Here is a 25,518-nt window from a genome sequence, read left to right as displayed (position 1 = left end):
CAAACCTTGTATTGTGTGGTAGTTATGTTCTTGGAAACATGTATGGTACAATATAAATATTCCTTGCTGTAAAAAAAGTAAAGAATATACAGTACCATACAAAAGAAGTACAGTGGAACCTCAGTATTCATCATTAATTCGTTCCAGAAAGTCTGACGAAAGCCGAATTCAATGAAAACTGAAGCAATGTTTCCCATAAGAAATAATGTAAATCCACTTAATTCATTCCAGACACCCAAAAGTATTAACAAAAAATGCATTTTATAAAGAATAACTAGTTTTACATACAGAAAACAATGAGAAATAATTTTTTTTTTTTTTTTTTTTTTTTCAACAAGTCGGCCGTCTCCCACCGAGGCAGGGTGACCCAAAAAAGAAAGAAAATCCCCAAAAAGAAAATACTTTCATCATCATTCAACACTTTCACCACACTCACACATTATCACTGTTTTTGCAGAGGTGCTCAGAATACAACAGTTTAGAAGCATATACATATAAAGATACACAACATATCCCTCCAAACTGCCAATATCCCAAACCCCTCCTTTAAAGTGCAGGCATTGTACTTCCCATTTCCAGGACTCAAGTCCGACTATATGAAAATAACCGGTTTCCCTGAATCCCTTCACTAAATATTACCCTGCTCACACTCCAACAGATCGTCAGGCCCCAAGTATCATTCGTCTCCATTCACTCCTATCTAACACGCTCATGCACGCTTGCTGGAAGTCCAAGCCCCTCGCCCACAAAACCTCCTTTACCCCCTCTTTCCAACCCTTTCGAGGACGACCCCTACCCCTCCTTCCTTCCCCTATAGATTTATATGCTTTCCATGTCATTCTACTTTGATCCATTTTCTCTAAATGACCAAACCACCTCAACAACCCCTCTTCTGCCCTCTGACTAATGCTTTTATTAACTCCACACCTTCTCCTAATTTCCACACTCCGAATTTTCTGCATAATATTTACACCACACATTGCTCTTAGACAGGACATCTCCACTGCCTCCAACCGTCTCCTCGCTGCTGCATTTACCACCCAAGCTTCACATCCATATAAGAGTGTTGGTACTACTATACTTTCATACATTCCATTATTTGCCTCCATAGATAACGTTTTTTGACTCCACATATACCTCAACGCACCACTCACCTTTTTTCGCTCATCAATTCTATGATTAACCTCATCCTTCATAAATCCATCCACCGACACGTCACCTCCCAAGTATCTGAAAACATTCACTTCTTCCATACTCCTCCTCCCCAATTTGATATCCAATTTTTCTTTATCTAAATCATTTGAAACCCTCATCACCTTACTCTTTTCTATGTTCACTTTCAACTTTCTACCTTTACACACATTGTCAAACTCATCCACTAACCTTTGCAATTTTTCTTTAGAATCTCCCATAAGCACAGTATCATCAGCAAAAAGTAACTGTGTCAATTCCCATTTTGAATTTGATTCCCCATAATTTAACCCCACCCCTCTCCCGAACACCCTAGCATTTACTTCTTTTACAACCCCATCTATAAATATATTAAACAACCATGGTGACATTACACATCCCTGTCTAAGACCTACTTTTACCGGGAAGTAGTCTCCCTCTCTTCTACACACCCTAACCTGAGCCTCACTATCCTCATAAAAACTCTTTACAGCATTTAGTAACTTACCACCTGTTCCATATACTTTCAACATTGCCACATTGCTCCCCTATCCACTCTACCATATGCCTTTTCTAAATCCATAAATGCAATAAAAACTTCCCTACCTTTATCTAAATACTGTTCACATATATGCTTCAATGTAAACACTTGATCTACACATCCCCTACCCACTCTGAAACCTCCTTGCTCATCCGCATCCTACATTCTGTCTTACCTCTAATTCTTTCAATTTTAGCACTTTTCCTGGTATACTCAGTAAACTTATTCCTCTATAATTTTTACAATCTCTTTTGTCCCCCTTCCCTTTATATAAAGGGACTATACATGCTCTCTGCCAATCCCTAGGTACCTTCCCCTCTTTCATACATTTATTAAACAAAAATACCAACCACTCTAAATAGCTCTTGTTCCTCTTTATTTCTTCTATTGTCCATGGGGAAGTGGAAAAGAATCTTTCCTCCGTAAGCCATGCGTGTCGTATGAGGCGACTAAAATGCCGGGAGCAATGGGCTAGTAACCCCTTCTCCTGTAGACATTTACTAAAAAAGAGAAGAAGAAAAACTTTATAAAACTGGGATGCTTAAATGTGCGTGGATGTAGTGCGGATGACAAGAAACAGATGATTGCTGATGTTATGAATGAAAAGAAGTTGGATGTCCTGGCCCTAAGCGAAACAAAGCTGAAGGGGGTAAGGGAGTTTCGGTGGGGGGAAATAAATGGGATTAAATCTGGAGTATCTGAGAGAGTTAGAGCAAAGGAAGGGGTAGCAGTAATGTTGAATGATCAGTTATGGAAGGAGAAAAGAGAATATGAATGTGTAAATTCAAGAATTATGTGGATTAAAGTAAAGGTTGGATGCGAGAAGTGGGTCATAATAAGCGTGTATGCACCTGGAGAAGAGAGGAATGCAGAGGAGAGAGAGAGGTTTTGGGAGATGTTAAGTGAATGTATAGGAGCCTTTGAACCAAGTGAGAGAGTAATTGTGGTAGGGGACCTGAATGCTAAAGTAGGAGAAACTTTTAGAGAGGGTGTGGTAGGTAAGTTTGGGGTGCCAGGTGTAAATGATAATGGGATCCCTTTGATTGAACTTTGTATAGAAAGGGGCTTAGTTATAGGTAATACATATTTTAAGAAAAAGAGGATAAATAAGTATACAAGATATGATGTAGGGCGAAATGACAGTAGTTTGTTGGATTATGTATTGGTAGATAAAAGACTGTTGAGTAGACTTCAGGATGTACATGTTTATAGAGGGGCCACAGATATATCAGATCACTTTCTAGTTGTAGCTACACTGAGAGTAAAAGGTAGATGGGATACAAGGAGAATAGAAGCATCAGGGAAGAGAGAGGTGAAGGTTTATAAACTAAAAGAGGAGGCAGTTAGGGTAAGATATAAACAGCTATTGGAGGATAGATGGGCTAATGAGAGCATAGGCAATGGGGTCGAAGAGGTATGGGGTAGTTTTAAAAATGTAGTGTTAGTGTGTTCAGCAGAAGTTTGTGGTTACAGGAAAGTGGGTGCGGGAGGGAAGAGGAGCGATTGGTGGAATGATGATGTGAAGAGAGTAGTAAGGGAGAAAAAGTTAGCATATGAGAAGTTTTTACAAAGTAGAAGTGATGCAAGGAGGGAAGAGTATATGGAGAAAAAGAGAGAGGTTAAGAGAGTGGTGAAGCAATGTAAAAAGAGAGCAAATGAGAGAGTGGGTGAGATGTTATCAACAAATTTTGTTGAAAATAAGAAAAAGTTTTGGAGTGAGATTAACAAGTTAAGAAAGCCTAGAGAACAAATGGATTTGTCAGTTAAAAATAGGAGAGGAGAGTTATTAAATGGAGAGTTAGAGGTATTGGGAAGATGGAGGGAATATTTTGAGGAATTGTTAAATGTTGATGAAGATAGGGAAGCTGTGATTTCGTGTATAGGGCAAGGAGAAACAACATCTTGTAGGAGTGAGGAAGAGCCAGTTGTGAGTGTGGGGGAAGTTCGTGAGGCAGTAGGTAAAATGAAAGGGGGTAAGGCAGCCGGGATTGATGGGATAAAGATAGAAATGTTAAAAGCCGGTGGGGATATAGTTTTGGAGTGGTTGGTGCAATTATTTAATAAATGTATGGAAGAGGGTAAGGTACCTAGGGATTGGCAGAGAGCATGTATAGTTCCTTTGTATAAAGGCAAAGGGGATAAAAGAGAGTGCAAAAATTATAGGGGGATAAGTCTGTTGAGTATACCTGGCAAAGTGTATGGTAGAGTTATTATTGAAAGAATTAAGAGTAAGACGGAGAATAGGATAACAGATGAACAAGGAGGCTTTAGGAAAGGTAGGGGGTGTGTGGACCAGGTGTTTACAGTGAAACATATAAGTGAACAGTATTTAGATAAGGCTAAAGAGGTCTTTGTGGCATTTATGGATTTGGAAAAGGCGTATGACAGGGTGGATAGGGGGGCAATGTGGCAGATGTTGCAGGTGTATGGTGTAGGAGGTAGGTTACTGAAAGCAGTGAAGAGTTTTTACGAGGATAGTGAGGCTCAAGTTAGAGTATGTAGGAAAGAGGGAAATTATTTCCCAGTAAAAGTAGGCCTTAGACAAGGATGTGTGATGTCACCGTGGTTGTTTAATATATTTATAGATGGGGTTGTAAGAGAAGTAAATGCGAGGGTCTTGGCAAGAGGCGTGGAGTTAAAAGATAAAGAATCACACATAAAGTGGGAGTTGTCTCAGTTGCTCTTTGCTGATGACACTGCTCTTGGGAGATTCTGAAGAGAAGTTGCAGAGATTGGTGGATGAATTTGGTAGGGAGTGCAAAAGAAGAAAATTAAAAGTGAATACAGGAAAGAGTAAGGTTATGAGGATAACAAAAAGATTAGGTGAAGAAAGATTGGATATCAGATTGGAGGGAGAGAGTATGGAGGAGGTGAATGTATTCAGGTATTTGGGAGTGGACGTGTCAGCAGATGGGTCTATGAAAGATGAGGTGAATCATAGAATTGATGAGGGGAAAAGGGTGAGTGGTGCACTTGGGAGTCTGTGGAGACAAAGAACTTTGTCCTTGGAGGCAAAGAGGGGAATGTATGAGAGTATAGTTTTACCAACGCTCTTATATGGGTGTGAAGCATGGGTGATGAATGTTGCAGCGAGGAGAAGGCTGGAGGCAGTGGAGATGTCATATCTGAGAGCAATGTGTGGTGTGAATATAATGCAGAGAATTCGTAGTTTGGAAGTTAGGAGGAGGTGCGGGATTACCAAAACTGTTGTCCATAGGGCTGAGGAAGGGTTGTTGAGGTGGTTCGGACATGTGGAGAGAATAGAGCGAAACAGAATAACTTCAAGAGTGTATCAGTCTGTAGTGGAAGGAAGGCGGGGTAGGGGTTGGCCTAGGAAAGGTTGGAGGGAGGGGGTAAAGGAGGTTTTGTGTGCGAGGGGCTTGGACTTCCAGCAGGCATGCGTGAGCGTGTTTGATAGGAGTGAATGGAGACAAATGGTTTTTAATACTTGACGTGCTGTTGGAGTGTGAGCAAAGTAACATTTATGAAGGGGTTCAGGGAAACCGGCAGGCCGGACTTGAGTCCTGGAGATGGGAAGTACAGTGCCTGCACTCTGAAGGAGGGGTGTTAATGTTGCAGTTTAAAAACTGTAGTGTAAAGCACCCTTCTGGCAAGACAGTGATGGAGTGAATGATGGTGAAAGTTTTTCTTTTTCGGGCCACCCTGCCTTGGTGGGAATCGGCCAGTGTGATAATAAAAAAAAAATAATAACCAACCACTCCAACACTATATCTGCCCCCTGCTTTTAACATTTCTGTCATGATCCCGTTAGTTCCAGCTGCTTTACCCCCTTTCATTTTACGTAATGCCTCACACTCCTCCCCTACACTCACATCCTGTTCTTCTTCACTCCTAAAAGATGGTATACTTCCCTGACCAGTGCATGAAATTACCGCTTCCCTTTCTTCATCGACATTTAAAAGTTCCTCAAAATATTCTCGCCATCTACCCAAAACTTCCATCTCCCCATCTACTAACTCCCCTACTCTGTTTTTAACTGGCAAATCCATTCGTTCTCTAGGCTTTCTTAACTTGTTTAACTCACTTCAAAATTTTTTCCTTTTTTCATTAAAATTTCTTGACAGTGCGTCTCCCACTCTATCATCTGCTCTCCTTTTGCACTCTCTCACCACTGTCTTTACCTTTCTTTTACTCTCCATATACTCTACTCTTCTTATAATGCTTCTGCTTTGTAAAAACCTCTCATAAGCTAACTTTTTCTCTTTTATCACACCCTTTACTTCATCATTCCACCAATCACTCCTCTTTCCTCCTGCACCCACCCTCCTATAACCACAAACTTCTGCCCCACATTCTAATACTGCATTTTTAAAACTATTCCCATGCATATAATAATAATTAATAGCAAGTTCTCTCTGTTAGTTTGTAGTGAAGCGTCTCCTGGAGAAGTGTGGGGAATATGTAACCACGAAGCAGAGTAGCCTGACACAGTGGCATCCTGTACTCGGTTGGTTCTCTCGACCCCTTGACCAGCACCTCAATGAATCTTTAACGTTGGTCAAGTCACAGCTGCAGCTCCTGTGGTCAGGCTCAATCATTAGAGTTATGTTTTCATGTCTTTCTGACCTTATGGCAGATCAGGTTAGTAATATTCATTCGTTCTTCTGAGAGGTGTGACCAATAATGAATGATATACTAAAATATTATGATTATATTGACACATTGGTGTATGTACGTATTCTGATTGAATGTGCATAATTTTACAAAAACAGAAAATGCATATTGAATGAATGGGTATAACTGTAGAGATACAGAATAATTAAAAAAAAAGTGGGTGAACATGTCTCTGAGTGATTCTTATTTAACCCTTAAACTGTCCAAGCGTAGATCTACATTTGCACGCGTAGCGCTCCGAACATATAGATCTACGTTCAATTTTACATTGTTTCTTATGTTAAAAAAAAATATATCTACGTTTGGAGCACTACACGTGCAGACGTAGAGCTACGTTTGGACAGTTTAAGGCTTAATGAACAATGGTTATCATTTCCACAGTTTATCATTATGAAAACCGTGATGCATAGAAATCATGTAAAGTACTTGTATAGACAAATACAATATATAGAAATGGTTGTCTTTTAGTAATTTGGAACTATAACTTGTGGCTCAGTGATTATTGCCAGCGACATATAGTGGCATTTACTTACTAAATATTACCTGTGCCTTCCATCAGGAACCACAGTCAAATGACTCCAACAGCAATTCAGGAGTTACTGCAACTTCAACCACCTCCTCCTTGAGCAATGCAGGTTCCATTACACCTTCGAATCTCTTGAAGAAGGTACTGGAACGTAAACTTAGTTGTACTGTTACTGGAGGGGGCCTTAGAAGTGGAGGTCTACGAGGTGGAGGTTGTCGGAAACTAGGTTCCCCAACAGTGTCCACTGTGGCCATAGTGTGTTCTATGTACCACACAGCAATAACAACTCTATCTCAACTAAGAATGGATATTCTTACAGGTAAGTAATTTCACACGTCTTCTTTCCTCTGCGTTGAATTAAGTCTGAATTCAAAAGACTTTTGCAACATAATTCAAGCCGCATGTAGTTAACATGAACATCTGTATTGGGCAGAACAAAGTTACAAAGTTAGTGTATCTGGCCATGTTTTCTTGTAATTTACATTGTTTATTTTGCATGATCTAAAGCATTGTGTTCAAATACATCTTTTTTTTTTATAAGAGGTATTACACTAATTCACCATTATTGAATCTTCTGTTCTGCTATCCAAAACACTGTTAATGTTTGAACATGATTTCTAGGCTGTTAATGTTTGAACTTGATTTCTAGGCTGTTAATGTTTGAACTTGATTTCTAGGCTGTTAATGTTTGAACTTGATTTCTAGGTTTATGCTACAAGAGTGATATGGTGCCTCAACTCTGGCATATCCTGCTGTCACTTGGTCCATCCTGTGGAATCAAGAATTACTTAGACCTGCTTTCAGTGTCAACAAAAGCTACAGCACCTGAATTCCACTTACTCATCCTTTTCTGTGATGCAACCACTCATCTTGTTACGTAAGTTTCGTAATGTTTTTCATTTCAGATTTGCTCTTTCTTAGTATTTCTTTTATTTCTTTAGTGTTCTTGTGTATTTGAAGCATACAGAAATGCATACAGTATTTGACTGATTATATTGAGTTTAGCTTCTTTGTTGCATCATGTGGTTTCTCAGTTGGTTGATTCCTAATACCTCTAATTTTTTTCATGGAAAAAAATAAAGTGCTTATTTAAGCTCTTTCATTACTTTTTTAATAAGAAGAGACCATAGGGTTTCCTGTATCTAAATTATCCTAAAAAAAATTATTGAAACTTATTTTTTTTATATGCGTTATGTGAAAGTATATTGACCTAGGTACTGTAAGTTGATTGGGGTTGAAAGTGTTCCATGTTGGTTATTACATTATTATATGTACAGTAGGTGTACTAAATATGCATGGGCACAAGTACACCTTTAGCAGACTATTTGCTGACAGTTTTGAGAAGTGCTAGGGCAACTTTTGTATGTAAAGCTGTGCCCCTTGCCATACTGCCAAAGACACAGTTGCCTAATGATTGTGAAATTTCAGTCTTTAATGACTAGCCTTATAATTCACCAGACATAAATCAGATAGCGAACATGTGGAACCTAATTGAGTGTCAGCTTCATGGCATGGATGTGTCCACTATTCCCAAACACTCAAGTGCCATTAAAGCAGCTGTGGGAGGGTACTGACTCTTCTATCCTCCATACTTTAGCTTTATCAGTGCTTATGAGATTTAAGGAGAGCATCAAGAAGGGTAATCCTATGAAATACTAGGCTAGGTGACTAACATACACACATTTCAGTATTTTATGTTCAAAATAGTAATTGATAATGAGCCTTCTCTTTAACTGTATGATGATTAGTATATATTTTACATGATGATTACTGTATATATTTTATTATTATACCCAGTATAAAACAGTTTTGATTTAAGCTATTCATGGATACTGTACATACACAGTAATAAATACTACCTGGTATCTACTACACCCAGCATTGGTGAATTTTGTTGAAAATTAAAATAAACTATAATTTTTTTTTTCAACAAATCGGCCATCTCCCACTGAGGCAGGGTGACCCAAAAAGAAAGAAAATCCCCAAAAAGAAAATACTTTCATCATCATTCAACACTTTCACCTCACTCATACATAATCACTGTCTTTGCAGAGGCAATGAGATGTGACAGTTTAGAAGTCCCTCCAAACTGTCAGTATCCTAGATCCCTCCTAAATTTAAAGTTCAGGCATTGTACTTCCCATTTCCAGGACTCAAGTCTGGCTAAATCTATAATAACTGGTTTCCTTGAATCCCTTCACTAAATATTACCCTGCTTACACTCCAATAGCTCATATACTGAAAAAGTATGATACAGTTAATAATGTTGAAAGAGTTTGTCCTGTGTAGTTGGAGCATAGCACTGTGGGTGTAATAAGTGGGGCACTTGGCATCTTAGTTTACTAGGTTTAAAGCCTGTTAATGCAAGACTATCATTGAGGCCACGTTTCACCCAGACATTAATATCAAGGATACTTTTAATCCATACCTTAACATATATATACATATACACACACTAAAGTGTACATAATGTGATGGTAGATTTAGTTAACTACATTATTTCAGGATCACTTCACATGAGGATGCTGGAGGAACTTACGTGAGGGTTGATGTAAGCACTTTGAAAAACTGAATGGTAACAAAATGTTCTGACCATTATCACATCTCTGTTTTAGTCTGCACTTTTATCAAAGTCATAACCCCACCAGAAGTTTTTCATTTTTTCACCTGGGTCCTATTCCAAACATGTTTTCACAATAAATTAATACTCAATGCATCAATTGAACTAAGTCAATAAAAGCTGGCTCATGTATGTCTTCATTTTCACAATGTTCATAATGAAATGCTGTACTGTACACTACATTCATATTAATTAATAAAAAGAAATCTGTACTAGGTTAGGGATAAAAAAAAATAGCCTTGACAGGATATCACTTACCCAATAGAATACAGACAAGGGATTTTCATCACCAATGGAATGGTATGTGGTTAATAGACAAAAAAAAAAAGCATAATAAATGCTATATTTATACATGTTACATTTTCAGGGTTCTGGATGATTTAGAGATGTACGAACAACAAAAGCCTTTCACTCTTGCTGACTACTCAACTATGGCATCATTTCTTAACAACTTCACTTACAAGGTATATTAATTTTTGTATATGATACATTGATCTTAGTATCCTGTTGGTCCTTGCAGGTTTTTGTTGTTAAACCTTTCTGGGTCCGTCCAGTAGATCTACGGCTTTACGTTCAGGGTCCAAACCGTAGATCTACGTCATGAGCTCAGCTCACTCTGATAAACTGTGAGTGGTAAATTTGGGCCTAGATATGAGAGAATACATCTATGTGGTATGTGTGCACCACATAAAACAAATCCTGCAGCACACTGTGTATAATGAGAGAAAAAAACTGAGACCGTGATTTTCGATTAAAACAGCGACTTTGCAGTATTTTTTCGTATGTTTTTTATAGTTGTATTTGTGATTTCTTGGTCTCATTTGATAGAATGGAAGACATATTACAGAAGTAGAGATAATTTTGATTGGTTTTAGCACTGGAAATGGCTTGAAACTGAGCTCAAAGTGGCGGAAATGTTAAATTTTTGCCGATGTTCAAGAGTAAACAAACGACCTCACACGTCTAATACACGCCAGCTTGTGGGTCTAATATACATTCACAAATGTGGTGATGATATTTATACAATTATTACAATATTGCATAACAGTAAATCTTCTATTTTTTGGTGTGAATAAAAATTCATTATGTGAATAAAAAATCAAAATGGAATTTATTTGTAAAGCCTCAAAACATAACTAATGAACAGAGGAAATGTTTGCTTAGTGCCAGGAATGCCTACATTGTTTATTCTGGACCCTATTTTGAAATTTTAATATTTTGAACTGTGTTAAATTGGCCAAATTACCAATTTCCGGTCACTTTATTTTGTAGTTGAAACAGTTGACTTGGCGATTTCTTGTGCTCAATTGATAGAATAGAAGTAATACTAGTGAAATAGCTAAGAATTTGGTCGACTGGAATAATGTAATTGGCCGAAAATGGGAGTCAAAGTCAGCAAAATCACCGATTCGTAAATGTCGCTGACACATCAAAATTCACGAGAGCATAATTTCGTCAATTTTCCATCAAATTTCATACTTTTTGTTTTATTACATTCACAAAAAGATTCTCTACCATTTCATAAGAAAAAATAACAATTTTTTTTTTTAAATTCTTGGACACTGGGGCACCACTTCAGATTTTGGCCTTGGACCCTGAAAGGGTTAAAGGATCAGTGCTTGTCCCATTTTTAGTACACTGCAGTATTTAGTGTGTATCCCATTCCAGTTGTCTTCTTGTATTTGTGAAGACATTTCTTCAAATTTCTCTGATTTTTTGCTGTAAAGGATATTTCTGACTGAAATTGGCACCTTCTCACATATAACTGAACTGTAGTATTGGCGCAACTCTGGCAAGACAGTGATGAAGTGAGTGACAGTGAAAGTGTTTCTTTTTCAAGATGCCCTACCATGGTGGGAGATGGCTGGTGTGTTAACCCCTTGACTGTCACAACCCCAAATCTTAGAGGTGTCTCCTGGTGTCGAAAAATTTTTGAAAAAAAAAAATCTTATGAAATGATAGAGAATCTTTTCCCGATGGTAATGACACCAAAAGAACGAAATTTGATGGAAAACTGACGGAATTACGTTCTCAAGAAGTTAGCGACCTCGGCGATATTTACAAATCAGCGATTTCACCCACTTTGAGCCCTATTTTCGGCTAATTCCATTGTTCCGGTCGACCAAACTCATAGCTATTTCTTTAGAACTCCATCTTTTCTATTGATTGAGTACAAGAAACTGCCCATTTACCGATTTCAATTACCCAATAACATGGCCAGAAATTTGCAATTTTGCCAATTTCACGAAAATTAAAAAATATGACAATTTCAAAATAGGCCCAGAATGAACAATGCAGACATTCCTGGCTCTAATATAGCATTTTCTTTGTTCATCAGTCATGTCTCCAGGCCCATCTGATATTACTCTTGCTTTCTATTTTGAATTTTTATTCAAACAAAATATAGAAGATTTACTGTTATGCAGACTACTGCAATATTGTAATAATTGTATAAATAATGTCAACCCATTCATGACTGCATATTAGAATGGCTACTTGGACATTTATTGGACAATGACATCATTTGTTTACTTTTGAACATCGGCAAAAATCAAACATTCCCCTTACTTTGAGCTCCATTTCAAGGTTCTTTTCATAGTAAAACCAATCAAAATCACCTCTATTTCTATAATATGTTTTCCATTCTATCAAGTGAGACCAAGAAAACGAGAATACAACCATAAATACTATACGAAAATAGACCACAAAGTTGCCATTTTAATTATAAAAAACGGTCGTAGCTTTTTTTTCTCATTATGCACTGCGTGCTGCAGGATTTTTGTTTATATGGTGCACACAGACCAATTCTCTCACATGTGGGCCTACCAGCTTTCTCCTGCTTGATTTGAAGCCGCTAGAATTTATGAGTATACGTATATACATCAAACATAGTGGCTCATAAGACGTATTTATATGACCGAAACAGTCCAAGGGTTAAAGAAAAAAATTATGTAAGGCAGTGGTGCAAGCTGGCTAGTATCTTGCACATGGCATGTGCAGTCAGTTTCAGGTTATATTTGTAATTTTATAGGTAAATTCTTAATATTTTAATTACAATCATTCTGGACCACAGTTTGTATTTGAAATACAGTGGACCCCCGCATAACGATGGCATCACATAGCGATTATTTCGCATACCGCTTACTTTAATTGCAAAAATTTTGCCTCGCATACCGCTTAAAAACCCGCTTACCGATTTTCGTCCGAGACGCGTCCAATGTGCGGCCTGAGCCACGCTCACATGTTCCGCCGGTGGCATTGTTTACCAGCCAGCCTCCGCGGTAACATCCAAGCATACAATCGGAATATTTCGTATTATTACAGTGTTTTCGGTGCTTTTTCTGGAAAATAAGTGACCATGGGCCCCAAGAAAGCTTCTAGTGCCAACCCTACAGCAATAAGTTTGAGAATTACAATAGAGATGAAGAAAAAGATCATTGATAAGTATGAAAGTGGAGTGCATGTCTCCGAGCTGGCCAGGTTGTATAATAAACCCCAATCAACCATCGCTACTATTGGTGGTACAGCTGCTGCTGCTGCTGCACTGTCAGCTGCTGCTGCTGCTGTAGCACCGTTGTTGGTGTGGCTTATTGAGAATACCAAGAAACAATTAACCCCAGAGGATTTGCCACCCAGGATAACCCAAAAAAGTCAGTGTCATCGAAGACTGTCTAACTTATTTCCATTGGGGTCCTTAATCTTGTCTCCCAGGATGCAACCCACACAAGTCGACTAACACCCAGGTGAACAGGGAAAAATGCCTGGAACTAGTGCTCATATTGGTGAATTTAAAGCCAGCAAAGGTTGGTTTGAGAGATTTAAGAATCGTAGTGGCATACACAGTGTGATAAGGCCTGTTCTGGAAGAAAATGCCAAACAGGACCTACAGTACTCAGGAGGAAAAGGCACTCCCAGGACACAGTGTCTCATCAGTCATTGCTGCATCTTCAATAAAGGTAAGTGTCATTTATTCTTCATTTAGTAGACTAGTACATGCACAATATATACTGTGCATGTACTACTCTACTATTGTGCATGTATCCTTCTCTTTGTGTGTGGGAAAATGTATATTTCATGTGGTAAAATTTTTTTTTTCATACTTTTGGGTGTCTTGCACGGATTAATTTTATTTCCATTATTTCTTATGGGGAAAATTCATTCACATAACGATTATTTCGCATAACAATTACCCCTCTTGCACGGATTAAAATCGTTAACCGGGGGTCCACTGTACTGTATAAATTTTAGCATATGAGTATGAATATGCATACTCTTTTTTTTTTTTTTTTTTTTTTTTTTTTTTTTTTTTTTTTTTTTTTATCTCCACGTCAGTCTTCTGTCAGGGATGATAAAAAGAAGGAAACACTTTCCATCATGTGCTCAACCACTGTTTTACTAGAAGTTTCCTGACACCACAATTCAGACCTCTCTCCAGCTGTGACATCCCCACCCCTCCTTCAGAGTGCTCAAGTCTGGCTAATTCATTTTCCTGAATCCCTTAATACAAGTTACCTTGCTCACACTCCAACAGCACATCCGTTAACCCTTTCACTATTATGACATCTGAAATTTAAAGCTTCACCAGTGTCCAAATTAAAATAAATAATGTGAGGTAGATAGGTATCTGTAGTTAGATTATTAGGCAGCACAGGAGGGCCCCACTTTACAGCACTTCAGTTTACAGCATTTTGCTAGTGCAGCAGTTTTCAGTTATACCCATTCTTCATTTATTCGGACTTTTTACAATAAATATATTCACAACTCCCTATAAGCTAAGGACAGAAATATTTTAAGGTAAGTAATGTGTGTATTGTATATGCATTTTTTAGGCCTAGCTCTATTGCTCACATATATGATGGTGTAAACATGTTATCAGGCTTTTATATATGCATTTGAAAGTGAAAAAAGGCTTTGTTTCAATTTACAGCAATATTTACTCTTAGCGGTAGCCTGGACTCTAATCTGCTTTATTTAATAATACTGTATTTTAATAATATGTATAAGATTAATCACAGTATCTCTTGCAGATAATTAACAATGGATTGGTTGATGTTCGCAATGTCCAGAATAGTGCCCTCTTTGTCTCTGCACACACACTCCTCATGCTCTTATATAAAAGAAACTCTCGCAGAAGCTATGTACCTGACACACACTGGCTTATTAAGGAGGTGCGCGTATCTGCATTCATGGCTGATCTGGAGCATGGCAAGAGATCTGCACAGGTAGGAATTTTGCTGTTCTTAAAAACAACAATTTGTCATGACTTTTGGTTTTCCAGTTAATTTAAAAAAAAAAATTCTGGTATGATTGTTGCTCTGCATTCTAGCTAGTTGATCAGGATACATCTAAATAGTATTAATGCAGTAGATAGTATTAATACAGTATATAAATGAGTACAAATAGTAAGCATGTCTGTCTTGTTCTCAGCAGACAGAGGATCAAGCCTTCACCGTGTCTTGCACTGAATGACCCACATTTGTTTAACGCTTAACAAGAAGTATTATAGCAACTGTGTCAATTCCTAATTTGATGTTTGCATGCTTTCTAGATGTATCATATCTGTTCTACTCTGTATGCATATATTTTCACCTGAACCTCTGGCAAGACAGTGATAGAGTTAATGATGGTGAAAGTGTTTCTTGTTTTTTTGGGTTACCCTACCTCACTGGGAGCTGGCCAGTTTGTAAAAAAAAAAGAAAATTGAGGTAAAGCAAAATATTGTGTATTTATTAATAATGTATTACATAGCATGTGTCATGGTTATTTTAAAGTCAGAGTACTCAGACAGGCTAATTTTTCTACAATTTTTTTTTTACAGTAAAAACACACACGCACGTGCACATGCATGCACGTATGTATGTATGTCAGTGGTAGGTAATGAATGGGGCTTTGGTCACAGTTCAAAGATGAAGTAGAATTCAGTAATGTAGATGGATCCTAAACAAATGAAGCCAGGACTGCAGAAAAAGGCACATAATTGGATCAAAAGTGCATAGTTACTCATAAATTACAAATATATTTGTATATCTGTCAGTGGTTGTTGTTCTCTAGTAGTTTATTGAATCCCAGCCACAAATGCTTTCAGTAGCTGGGCAGCTGGCACACATACAACTATAGTCTTTAACCCTTTCAGGGTCTGTCCCATAGATCTACGGCTTTACGTTCAGGGTCCAAACCGTAGATCTACGCCATGAGCTCAGCTCACTCTGATAAACTGTGAGTGGTACATTTGGGCCTAGATATGAGAGAATACATCTATGTGGTATGTGTGCACCACATAAAACAGATCCTGCAGCACACTGTGTATAATGAGAGAAAAAAACTTAAATCATGATTTTTCCATTAAAACAGCAACTTTGCAGTGTTTTTTCGTATGTTTTTTATAGTTGTATTTGCGATTTCTTGGTCTCATTTGATAGAATGGAAGACATATTACAGAAATAGAGATGATTTTGATTGGTTTTAGCACTGGAAATGGCTTGAAACTGAGCTCAAAGTAGCGGAAATGTTAAATTTTTGCTGATATTCAAGAGTAAACAAACGACCTCACACGTCTAATACACGTCAGCTGGTGGGTCTAATATACATTCACAAATATGGTGATGATATTTATACAATTATTACAGTATTGCATAACAGTAAATCTTCTATTTTTTGGTGTGAATAAAAATTCATTATGTGAATAAAAAATCAAAATGGAATTTATTTGTAAAGCCTCAAAACATAACTAATGAACAGAGGAAACGTTAGTTTAGTGCCAGGAATGCCTACATTGTTTATTCTGGACCCTATTTTGAAATTGGAATATTTTGAACTTTGTGTTAAATTGGCCAAATTAACAATTTCCGATCACTTTATTTTGTAGTTGAAACAGTTGACTTGGCGATTTCTTGTGCTCAATCAATAGAATAGAAGTAATACTAGTAAAATAGCTAAGAATTTGGTTGATTGGAATAATGTAATTGGCCTAAAATGGGAGTCAAAGTCGGCAAAATCGCCGATTCGTAAATGTCGCTGACACATCAAAATTCGCGAGAGCATAATTTCGTAAATTTTCCACCAAATTTCGTACTTTTTGTTTTATTACCTTCACAAAAAGATTCTCTACAATTTCATAAGAAAAAATAACAAATTTTTTTTTTGAAAATTCTTGGACACTGGTGCGTGACTCCAGATTTGGGCCTTGGACCCTGAAAGGGTTAATGACCATACTGTACTTGGTTATTGCTGCAAAATTAACAAGTTGAAAATCAATCTTACTTACTTTCACCAGTTGAGGCAGATAAATAATATATTCACATTTAGCTTCTTTTCTTCTTGTGAGACTTACTTATTACATTACAAATTTCATTTATTAATGGCTGGTTGGATTACTTTTTTGCTGGAATTATTTTGATACATTTAACTTTTTTCTTTGCAGGTTCTCATGCAAAAAATGCCGCACATCATCCCTCACACAGAGCGAGTTTTGTTATTCAGAAAGAACGTTAATAATGAGAAGGCAGTGTTAGGGCTAACGGATGCTGCATGTGCCACACCACATTCCACCCTCATCACAATACATAGGTGAGTCAAAGCACTTAATAAGCACACATTTCTTAAGAGAAATTTTTGATTGTTGCTTTTAAGGGATTCTTTACTGTACTAAATTCTCTTTTCTTTACTTTTTATTGTCAGCAATTTCACTGCATCATTTGAGATGCTAAGTAAATCAGTGCAAATGAGTAAGTTTTTAACATCTAGCTCTATCCTACTGTGTGCAGTATTTTTTTGGTCGTAAGTGATAAGTTTGTATGTGGATTGAAACTATTGTCATCATTCTTAATAATGGGTTCTGTAATAGGTGTATACTCTGCAGTTCCTTCAGTGAGAATCTCACCAATAAAAGACTTAAATGTGGATACAGTCATAGTAATACAAATTTGTTGTCTTTATATAGGTAAAGATTTTTTTCCAACAAATTGGCTGTATGCAACCAAGGCAAGGTGAGCTAAAAAGGAAAACAAAAGTTTTTTTCCTTTTAAATATAGTAATTTATACAGGAGAAGGGGTTATTAGCCCCTAGCTCCTGGCATTTTAGTCGCCTCTTACAACATGCATGGCTCACTGAGGGTGAATTCTTTACCAATTTTCCATGGAGATAAGTGGAAATAAAGAAGAGCAAGAACTAGTAAGAAAATAGAAGAAAACCCAGATGGGTGTGTAAATATATATATGTATGTACCATGTGATGAAAGATTGAATATCAGATTGGAGGGAGAGAGTATGGAGGAGGTGAACGTATTCAGATATTTGGGAGTGGACGTGTCAGCGGATGGGTCTATGAAAGATGAGGTGAATCATAGAATTGATGAGGGAAAAAGAGTGAGTGGTGCACTTAGGAGTCTGTGGAGACAAAGAACTTTGTCCTTGGAGGCAAAGAGGGGAATGTATGAGAGTATAGTTTTACCAACGCTCTTATATGGGTGTGAAGCGTGGGTGATGAATGTTGCAGCGAGGAGAAGGCTGGAGGCAGTGGAGATGTCATGTCTGAGGGCAATGTGTGGTGTGAATATAATGCAGAGAATTCGTAGTTTGGAAGTTAGGAGGAGGTGCGGGATTACCAGAACTGTTGTCCAGAGGGCTGAGGAAGGGTTGTTGAGGTGGTTCGGACATGTAGAGAGAATGGAGCGAAACAGAATGACTTCAAGAGTGTATCAGTCTGTAGTGGAAGGAAGGCGGGGTAGGGGTCGGCCTAGGAAGGGTTGGAGGGAGGGGGTAAAGGAGGTTTTGTGTGCGAGGGGCTTGGACTTCCAGCAGGCATGCGTGAGCGTGTTTGATAGGAGTGAATGGAGACAGATGGTTTTTAATACTTGACGTGCTGTTGGAGTGTGAGCAAAGTAACATTTATGAAGGGATTCAGGGAAACCGGCAGGCCGGACTTGAGTCCTGGAGATGGGAAGTACAGTGCCTGCACTCTGAAGGAGGGGTGTTAATGTTGCAGTTTAAAAACTGTAGTGTAAAGCACCCTTCTGGCAAGACAGTGATGGAGTGAATGATGGTGAAAGTTTTTCTTTTTCGGGCCACCCTGCCTTGGTGGGAATCGGCCGGTGTGATAATAAAAAAAAAAAACCATGTGTATGTGACCTAAGTGTAAGTAGAAGTAGCAAGATATACCAGTTATCCTGCATGTTTATGAAACAGAAAAAGACACCAGCAATCCTACCATAATAAACATACATGCATATTTATGATTAACATGAATACTTAAAACTTAAGTTTAGTCCAAAATACAGTACATAAAATTTTTTTTTTTTTCAACAAACTGGCCGTATCCCACCAAGGCAGGGTCGCCCAAAAAGAAAAACGAAAGTTTCTCTTTTTAAATTTAGTAATTTATACAGGAGAAGGGGTTACTAGGCCCTTGCTCCCAGCATTTTAGTCGCCTCTTACAACACACATGGCTTACAGAGGAAGAATTCTGTTCCACTAACCCATGGAGATAAGAGGAAATAAACAAGAACAAAAACTAGAAAGAAAATAGTAGAAAACCCAGAGGGGTGTGTATATATATGCTTGTACATGTATGTGTAGTGTGACCTAGCGTAAGTAGAAGTAGCAAGACGTACCTGAAATCTTTCATGTTTATGAGACAGAAAAAAGACACCAGCAATCCTACCATCATGTAAAACAATTACAGGATTCCGTTTTACACTCACTTGGCAGGACGGTAGTACCTCCCTTGGTGGTTGCTGTCTACCAACCTACTACCTGCAAATAAATTAAATATTAATGCTAATTTAAATAAGTATATAGAATCATTATCAACTTATGCATATATTTTCATATAGTCGGACTTGAGTCCTGGAAATGGGAAGTACAATGCCTGCACTTTAAAGGATGGGTTTGGGATATTGGCAGTTTGGAGGGATATGTTGTGTATCTTTATATGTGTATGCTTCTAGACTGTTGTATTCTGAGCACCTCTGCAAAAACAGTGATAATGTGCGAGTGTGGTGAAAGTGTTGAATGATGATGAAAGTATTTTCTTTTTGGGGATTTTCTTTCTTTTTTGGGTCACCCTGCCTCGGTGGGAGACGGCCAACTTGTTGAAAAAAAAAAAAAAAGCATATATTTTTTTTTTTTCCAGCACTTCTTCCATCTCCCACCAAGGCAGAGTGACCCAAAAAAGAATAAAAACACTTTCACTATCATTCACACTTAATCACCGTCTTTGCAGAGACACCCAGATACGACAGTTCATATGTCACTCCAAACAGCCAACATCCCAAACCCCTCCTTTAAAGTGCAGGCATTGTACTTCCCATTTCCAGGACTTGAGTCCGGCTAACTGGTTTTCCTGAACCCCTTCATTAAATGTTACCCTGCTCACACTCCAACAACTCGTCAGGTCTCAAAAACCAGTCTCCATTCACTCTTATCTAACATGCTCACACATATCTGCTGCATGTCCAAGCCCCTTGCACACAAAACCTCTTTTACAGAGTACAGAGTACCACAGTCAAACATTTTTCACTTTAGTGAAAAACTAGGAAACATGATTACTGATGCACACATGAATGAAGACCACCTACTACTAACAGGTGATTTCAACATAAACATACTACACGACCAAGACCCACAAGTAACTGAATTCACAAACACAATGAGTAACTGCCTGTTGCTACCAGCAATATCTAAACCTACAAGAATCTCTGAGACAAGCATCTCCTTAATAAACCACATCTGGACAAACACCATATCCCCTTTAAAATCAGGCATAATCATAGACAACACTACAGACCACTACCCAACCTTTTTCATAACTAATCTGGGCAAACTACCACAAGACATTACTAAAGTAACCTTCAGACTACATAACGAGACAGCAGTTAACAACTTTATAGCAGCTATGAATAACATCGATTGGCAAAATGAGCTTGAAACATATACAGATATGAATGAATGTATAAATAATTTTCTAAAAAAAGCCCAATGCCTCTATAACAGACATTGCCCCAGAAAAACTAAACAGATCACAGCAAAGACATTGAATAATCCCTGGCTAACACCAAGCATCCTCAAATCCATTAACACAAAGCACAAATATGAAAAACAGAAATTACTCATCAGCGCTTACCAGCCTGATAAGAAGGTCAAAAAAATTGTATTATGAAAATAGATTACATGACATCAAAGGTGATATGAAAAAAATCTGGAAAACTCTATCTGAAATTCTTGGAACTAAAAAGTTATCCAAAAACCAAGCAATCAAACTAACAAAATCAGACGAACCCCTACTCACTCCAACCGAAACAGCAAACAGACTTAGTGTTTTCTTCTCCACCATAGGAAAAAATCTAGCAAACAAAATACCAAGCGCAAACGCCTGCCCATCAGACTACCTCATAGAACCTACCCAAATACGCTATTCTTAGCTCCAACCAACCCCACTGAAGTTATGCTCATCATAAACACCCTTAAAAACAAGGCAGGAGACATAAACAACTTGCCTGCTTTTATGTACAAAAAAGCTTCTCAAATATTGTCACCAATTATTGCAACGCTCTTTAACAAATCCATTGAATCATCTACCTTCCCAACAATCGTCAAAATAGCAGGGGTCACTCCGATCCATAAAGGAGGTGACCAAGCTGACTTGAATAACTATAGACCAATATCTAACTTACCACTGCTCTCTAAAATCTTTGAAAAATTAATTCATAGACGGATCTGTTCCTACCTCGTTTCACACAGCATATTAAACCCTTGTCAGTTTGGATTCAGGAATAATAAAAGCACAAATGACGCTATCATACACATGCTAGAACTAATATATACCACACTTGAAAAGAAAAGTCCCGCTGGGCATATTAATTGATTTACGTAAAGCTTTCGATACAGTCGACCATGTACTACTGTACTCCAAATTAATGCACTATGGTATCAGAGGCCACTCCCTCAACTACCTAAAGTCAAATCTTAGTAACAGAACTCAATATGTGTATGCAAATGATGCAAACTCCTCCACCCAACCAATCACAGTAGGAGACCCACAAGGAAGCGTCCTTGGACCACTCCTCTTTTTCATCTACATCAATGATCTACCGAATGCATCACAGCTACTCAAACCCATATTATTTGCAGATGACACCACATATGTATTTTCCCACCCAAACGCAGTCATACTAGCAAACACAGTCATTGCTGAATTACAGAAAATATCTGCCTGGATGATGACTAACAAACTTACCCTGAACACTGATAAAACCTATTTCATTCAGTTTGGAAACAAAGCTGCAAATGATCCAATTAACATTACACTAAATGGATCATCAGTCACAAGACTCTCAGAGGAAAAATTCCTAGGTATCCACCTTGACAGTAGCCTTAAGTTCCGAACACGCATACAACAAATCACCAAGAAAATCTCCAAGACTGTAGGCATACTATCAAAGATAAAGTACTACGTTCCACAATCATCTCTCCTGGCACTGTACCATTCACTCATATACCCTTATCAACAACATCAAATCACCTAAAACCCCTAATAACCCAGCAAAAGGCAGCAGTAAGAATGATAACAAATTCCCAATCCCACAAGCATACTCCACCAATTTTCAAAAGTCTGAATCTGCTTACCATTAAGAACATCCATACTTATTCGTGTGCCTACTACATACACAGAACAATACACGCAAATATAAACCCCCCACTCAAACTTTTCCTCACCAACCTAAACAGGACACATGACCACAACACAAGACACAGATCTCTTTTTGATATACCTCGTGTCCATATCACACTGTGTAAAAACTGTATGCACATAAAGGGCCCCAAAATATGGAATTCATTACCAGAAGATATTAAAGTAACCCAGTCTGAAAATTAATTTAAGACTCTTCTCAAAAGCCACTTAATTACCCTAGACTAAATGCTAAATACTCAGTACATATTTACTCACCTATGTACTCCCACATCATATCTGAAACAATCACATTGAACCTTTTATCCATTGTTGACAGGAATATAATTGAATCATTGTTTTACACAAAAGCATTTTAGAATATAAATACGTATATCTTTGTATTATACAAATTTTGATTCATTTATAATTAATATTCTACTGTACAATTATGAAATAACTACTTTCCTGCTGTACAACTATGATATACTACTCCTTAGTGTTAAGTAGAATGTAAGCCAATAATGTTAAGTTGGCCCATAATGCCAAGGCATAATAGAGGCTCTCTTTGCATTGCAACCCACTATTGTATATACACAATCTCAATGTACTGTTTGCAAAGACATTAAATAAATAAATGAATAAATAAATAAATAATTTTTTTTTTTCCCAACAAGTCGGCTGTCTCCCACCGAGGCAGGGTGACCCAAAGAGAAAGAAAATCCCCAAAAAGAAAATACTTTCATCATCAGTCAACACTTTCACCTAACTCACACACAATCACTGTTTTTGCAGAGGTGCCCAGAATACAACAGTTTAGAAGTATATACGTATAAAAACACACAACAGATCTCTCCAAACTGCCAGTATCCCAAACCCCTCCTTTAGAGTGCAGGCATTGTACTTCCCATTTCCAGGACTCAAGTCCGGTTATATAAAATAACCGGTTTCCCTGAATCCCTTCACTAAATATTACCCTGCTCACACTCCAACAGATCGTCAGGTTCCAAATACCATTTGTCTCCATTCACTCCTATCTAACACGCTCACGCATGCTTGCTGGAAGTCCAAACCCCTCGCCCACAACACCTCCTTTTTACATATTTATACAGTTAAATTCACGACAGAAAATAGATTTTTTATGATAGGCTTGAACAGTTTGGGTGGCACTCGTAAGTTAATCTAACACTTGAATCTAATTCCCTCTTTACAAGTGATTCAAAGTATCTGTACTTGTAGTGGCCATATAACAAGAATGTTACCACTATTATGGGGAGTAGTCTGATTAAAGAATTTCCTCTTAAGAAGATAGTTGTAAAAGTTCTATTGTTATTTCTAATTGGATGTGAATATTTTCTGAATAAAGAATTAGGAATAAAACTCTTATATTATAATTTTATGTACAATTTATATATAATGAAAAGGTCACTGGAAGATGAAAGAAGAGCATAGTTAGATCGTTCAACTCGGTGGATAACCAGAGAAATGAGTGACAATGAAATTTAAGAGGATATAGAGTGAAGGTGCAGATCCCAGAAAACTTGGATGAATTAGCTGTTAAATACAGGGTTGTTGCAAAAAATATATATTGTCTGTATGCACATAGTTCATCTGAGAGTGTTTTTGTCTGAGAAAAGCATATTATTAAAGGCATAGGCATCATTTAACCAGTCATCTTAGAAAGTAATAATGTTCTGCTTTTAATTAATAACATGGAAGTGTTTGCTTTAATTTGTGATGTATGAATTTAAGCTCCATTTTTTCTATAGGTTTCTTGCTATTTCACAGATGTCGCCTTGTTGAGGATGGCTATAGACAACTGGCTTCACTTTCTCCTCGGTCCCTAAAGGGTATGATTCGGGTGCGGTTTATCAATGAGCAAGGATTAGACGAAGCTGGAATAGACCAGGATGGAGTTTTTAAAGGTGATTGTCTTTATTACTTTTACTTCAGATGTCAGACATAAATAAAATAAAAAAAGCTATATTCAGGTAATTACAAATATGTATTTTACAGGTGATGGCATGCATTTCTACCAGTGTTTTAGGCATACAGCAATAGTACATAATTTTGATTCAACCTAGGATGAGCAAATTAAGCCAAATAGTGAACTTGGTTCCACAGTAGTCCTTGTCATGCACTGTTGTTGTATCTGATATATTAACTCTTGAAGAAGCATTGAAGCTCCTTCATAGTTTTATTTTTAGTAAATTACTTTTCCAGTATTTTTCTCTGGTGGGTAAGAGTTCTTTTTTCTATTGACAGAGAATTATGAAGCCCTGTTATTCCTTGGCATGATTGTTAATAAGAGTTAAATCCCATAATATAATGGGGTTAAGTTCCTGGAGGTGACTTGAATCCTGAGGCTGCAGATAATAGGAAATTACACACTGACCCGTATACCTTTCAATATTGCCTTAATCTGCTTAGCACTGACATTCATAAAAAAGAAGTACATGGTTGCTTAATATATTTATAGATGGGGTAGTAAAAGAAGCAAGTGCTAGGGTGTTGCGGAGAGGGGTGGGATTAAATTATGGGGAATCAAATACAAAATGGGAGTTGACCCAGTTATGATTTGATTATGATACTGTACTTTTGGGGGATTCTAAAGAAAAATTGCAAAGGTTAGTGAACGAATTTGGGAGGATGTGTTAAGGTAGAAAGTTGAAAGTGAACAATAGATAAGAGTAAGGTGATGAGGGTATCAAACGATTTAGATAAAGAAAAATTGGATATCACATTGGAGAGAGAGAACCTGGAAGAAGTGTGTTTTCAGATATTTGGGAGTTGACTTGTCAGCAGATGGGTTTATGAAGGATGAGGTTAACCAAAGAATTGATGAAGGAAAAAAAAGTGAGTGGTGCATTGAGGTATCTTTTGAGACAAAGACTGTTATCCTTGGAGGCAAAGAAGGGAATGTACGTGAGTATAGTGGTACCAATATTCTTATATGGGTGTGAAGCATGGGTTGTAAATGCTGCAGTTAGGAAGTGGTTGGAGGCAGTGGAGATGTTGTGTCTAAGGGCAATGTGTGATGTAAATATTATGCAGAGAATTCATAGTGTGGAAATTAGGAGGGGGTGTGGAGTTACTAAAAGTACAGTGGACCCCCGCATAGCGAACTTAATCCGTGCAAGAGGGCTGGTCGTTATGCGAAATGTTCGCTATGCGAATTAATTTTCCCCATAAGAAATAATGGAAATAAAATTAATCCGTGCAAGGCACCCAAAAGTATGAAAAAAAATTTTTTTACCACAAAAAAATGTTAATTTTAGTACACACAAACTGAAAAAGGCATGCACAATTACATGACACTTACTTTTATTGAAGATCTGGTGATGATTGATGGGATGGGAGGA

At 37.6% G+C, this 25,518-nt stretch overlaps 1 protein-coding gene across 3 annotated transcripts in view; it reads left to right on the top strand.

The window, feature by feature from the left end:
• The window catches only part of LOC128701865 (ubiquitin-protein ligase E3B), a 67,576-nt gene that overhangs the window by 24,868 nt on the left and 17,190 nt on the right, over positions 1-25,518 (top strand). For all 3 annotated transcript variants that reach the window (XM_053795829.2, XM_053795821.2, XM_053795838.2), the window contains exons 8-14: positions 6,095-6,313; positions 6,906-7,191; positions 7,578-7,749; positions 9,860-9,956; positions 14,520-14,714; positions 16,913-17,058; positions 23,945-24,081. In XM_053795829.2, the coding sequence (XP_053651804.1) occupies positions 6,095-6,313; positions 6,906-7,191; positions 7,578-7,749; positions 9,860-9,956; positions 14,520-14,714; positions 16,913-17,058; positions 23,945-24,081 (1,252 nt within the window). The remainder of the gene's footprint in view (positions 1-6,094; positions 6,314-6,905; positions 7,192-7,577; positions 7,750-9,859; positions 9,957-14,519; positions 14,715-16,912; positions 17,059-23,944; positions 24,082-25,518) is intronic.

The sequence above is a fragment of the Cherax quadricarinatus genome, chromosome 37 (genome assembly GCF_038502225.1).
Source record: "Cherax quadricarinatus isolate ZL_2023a chromosome 37, ASM3850222v1, whole genome shotgun sequence".
NCBI classification, from domain to species: Eukaryota; Metazoa; Arthropoda; class Malacostraca; order Decapoda; family Parastacidae; genus Cherax; species Cherax quadricarinatus.
The sequence above is the reverse complement of the archived record's forward strand: the minus strand, read 5'-3'. Positions and strand labels throughout refer to the sequence as shown.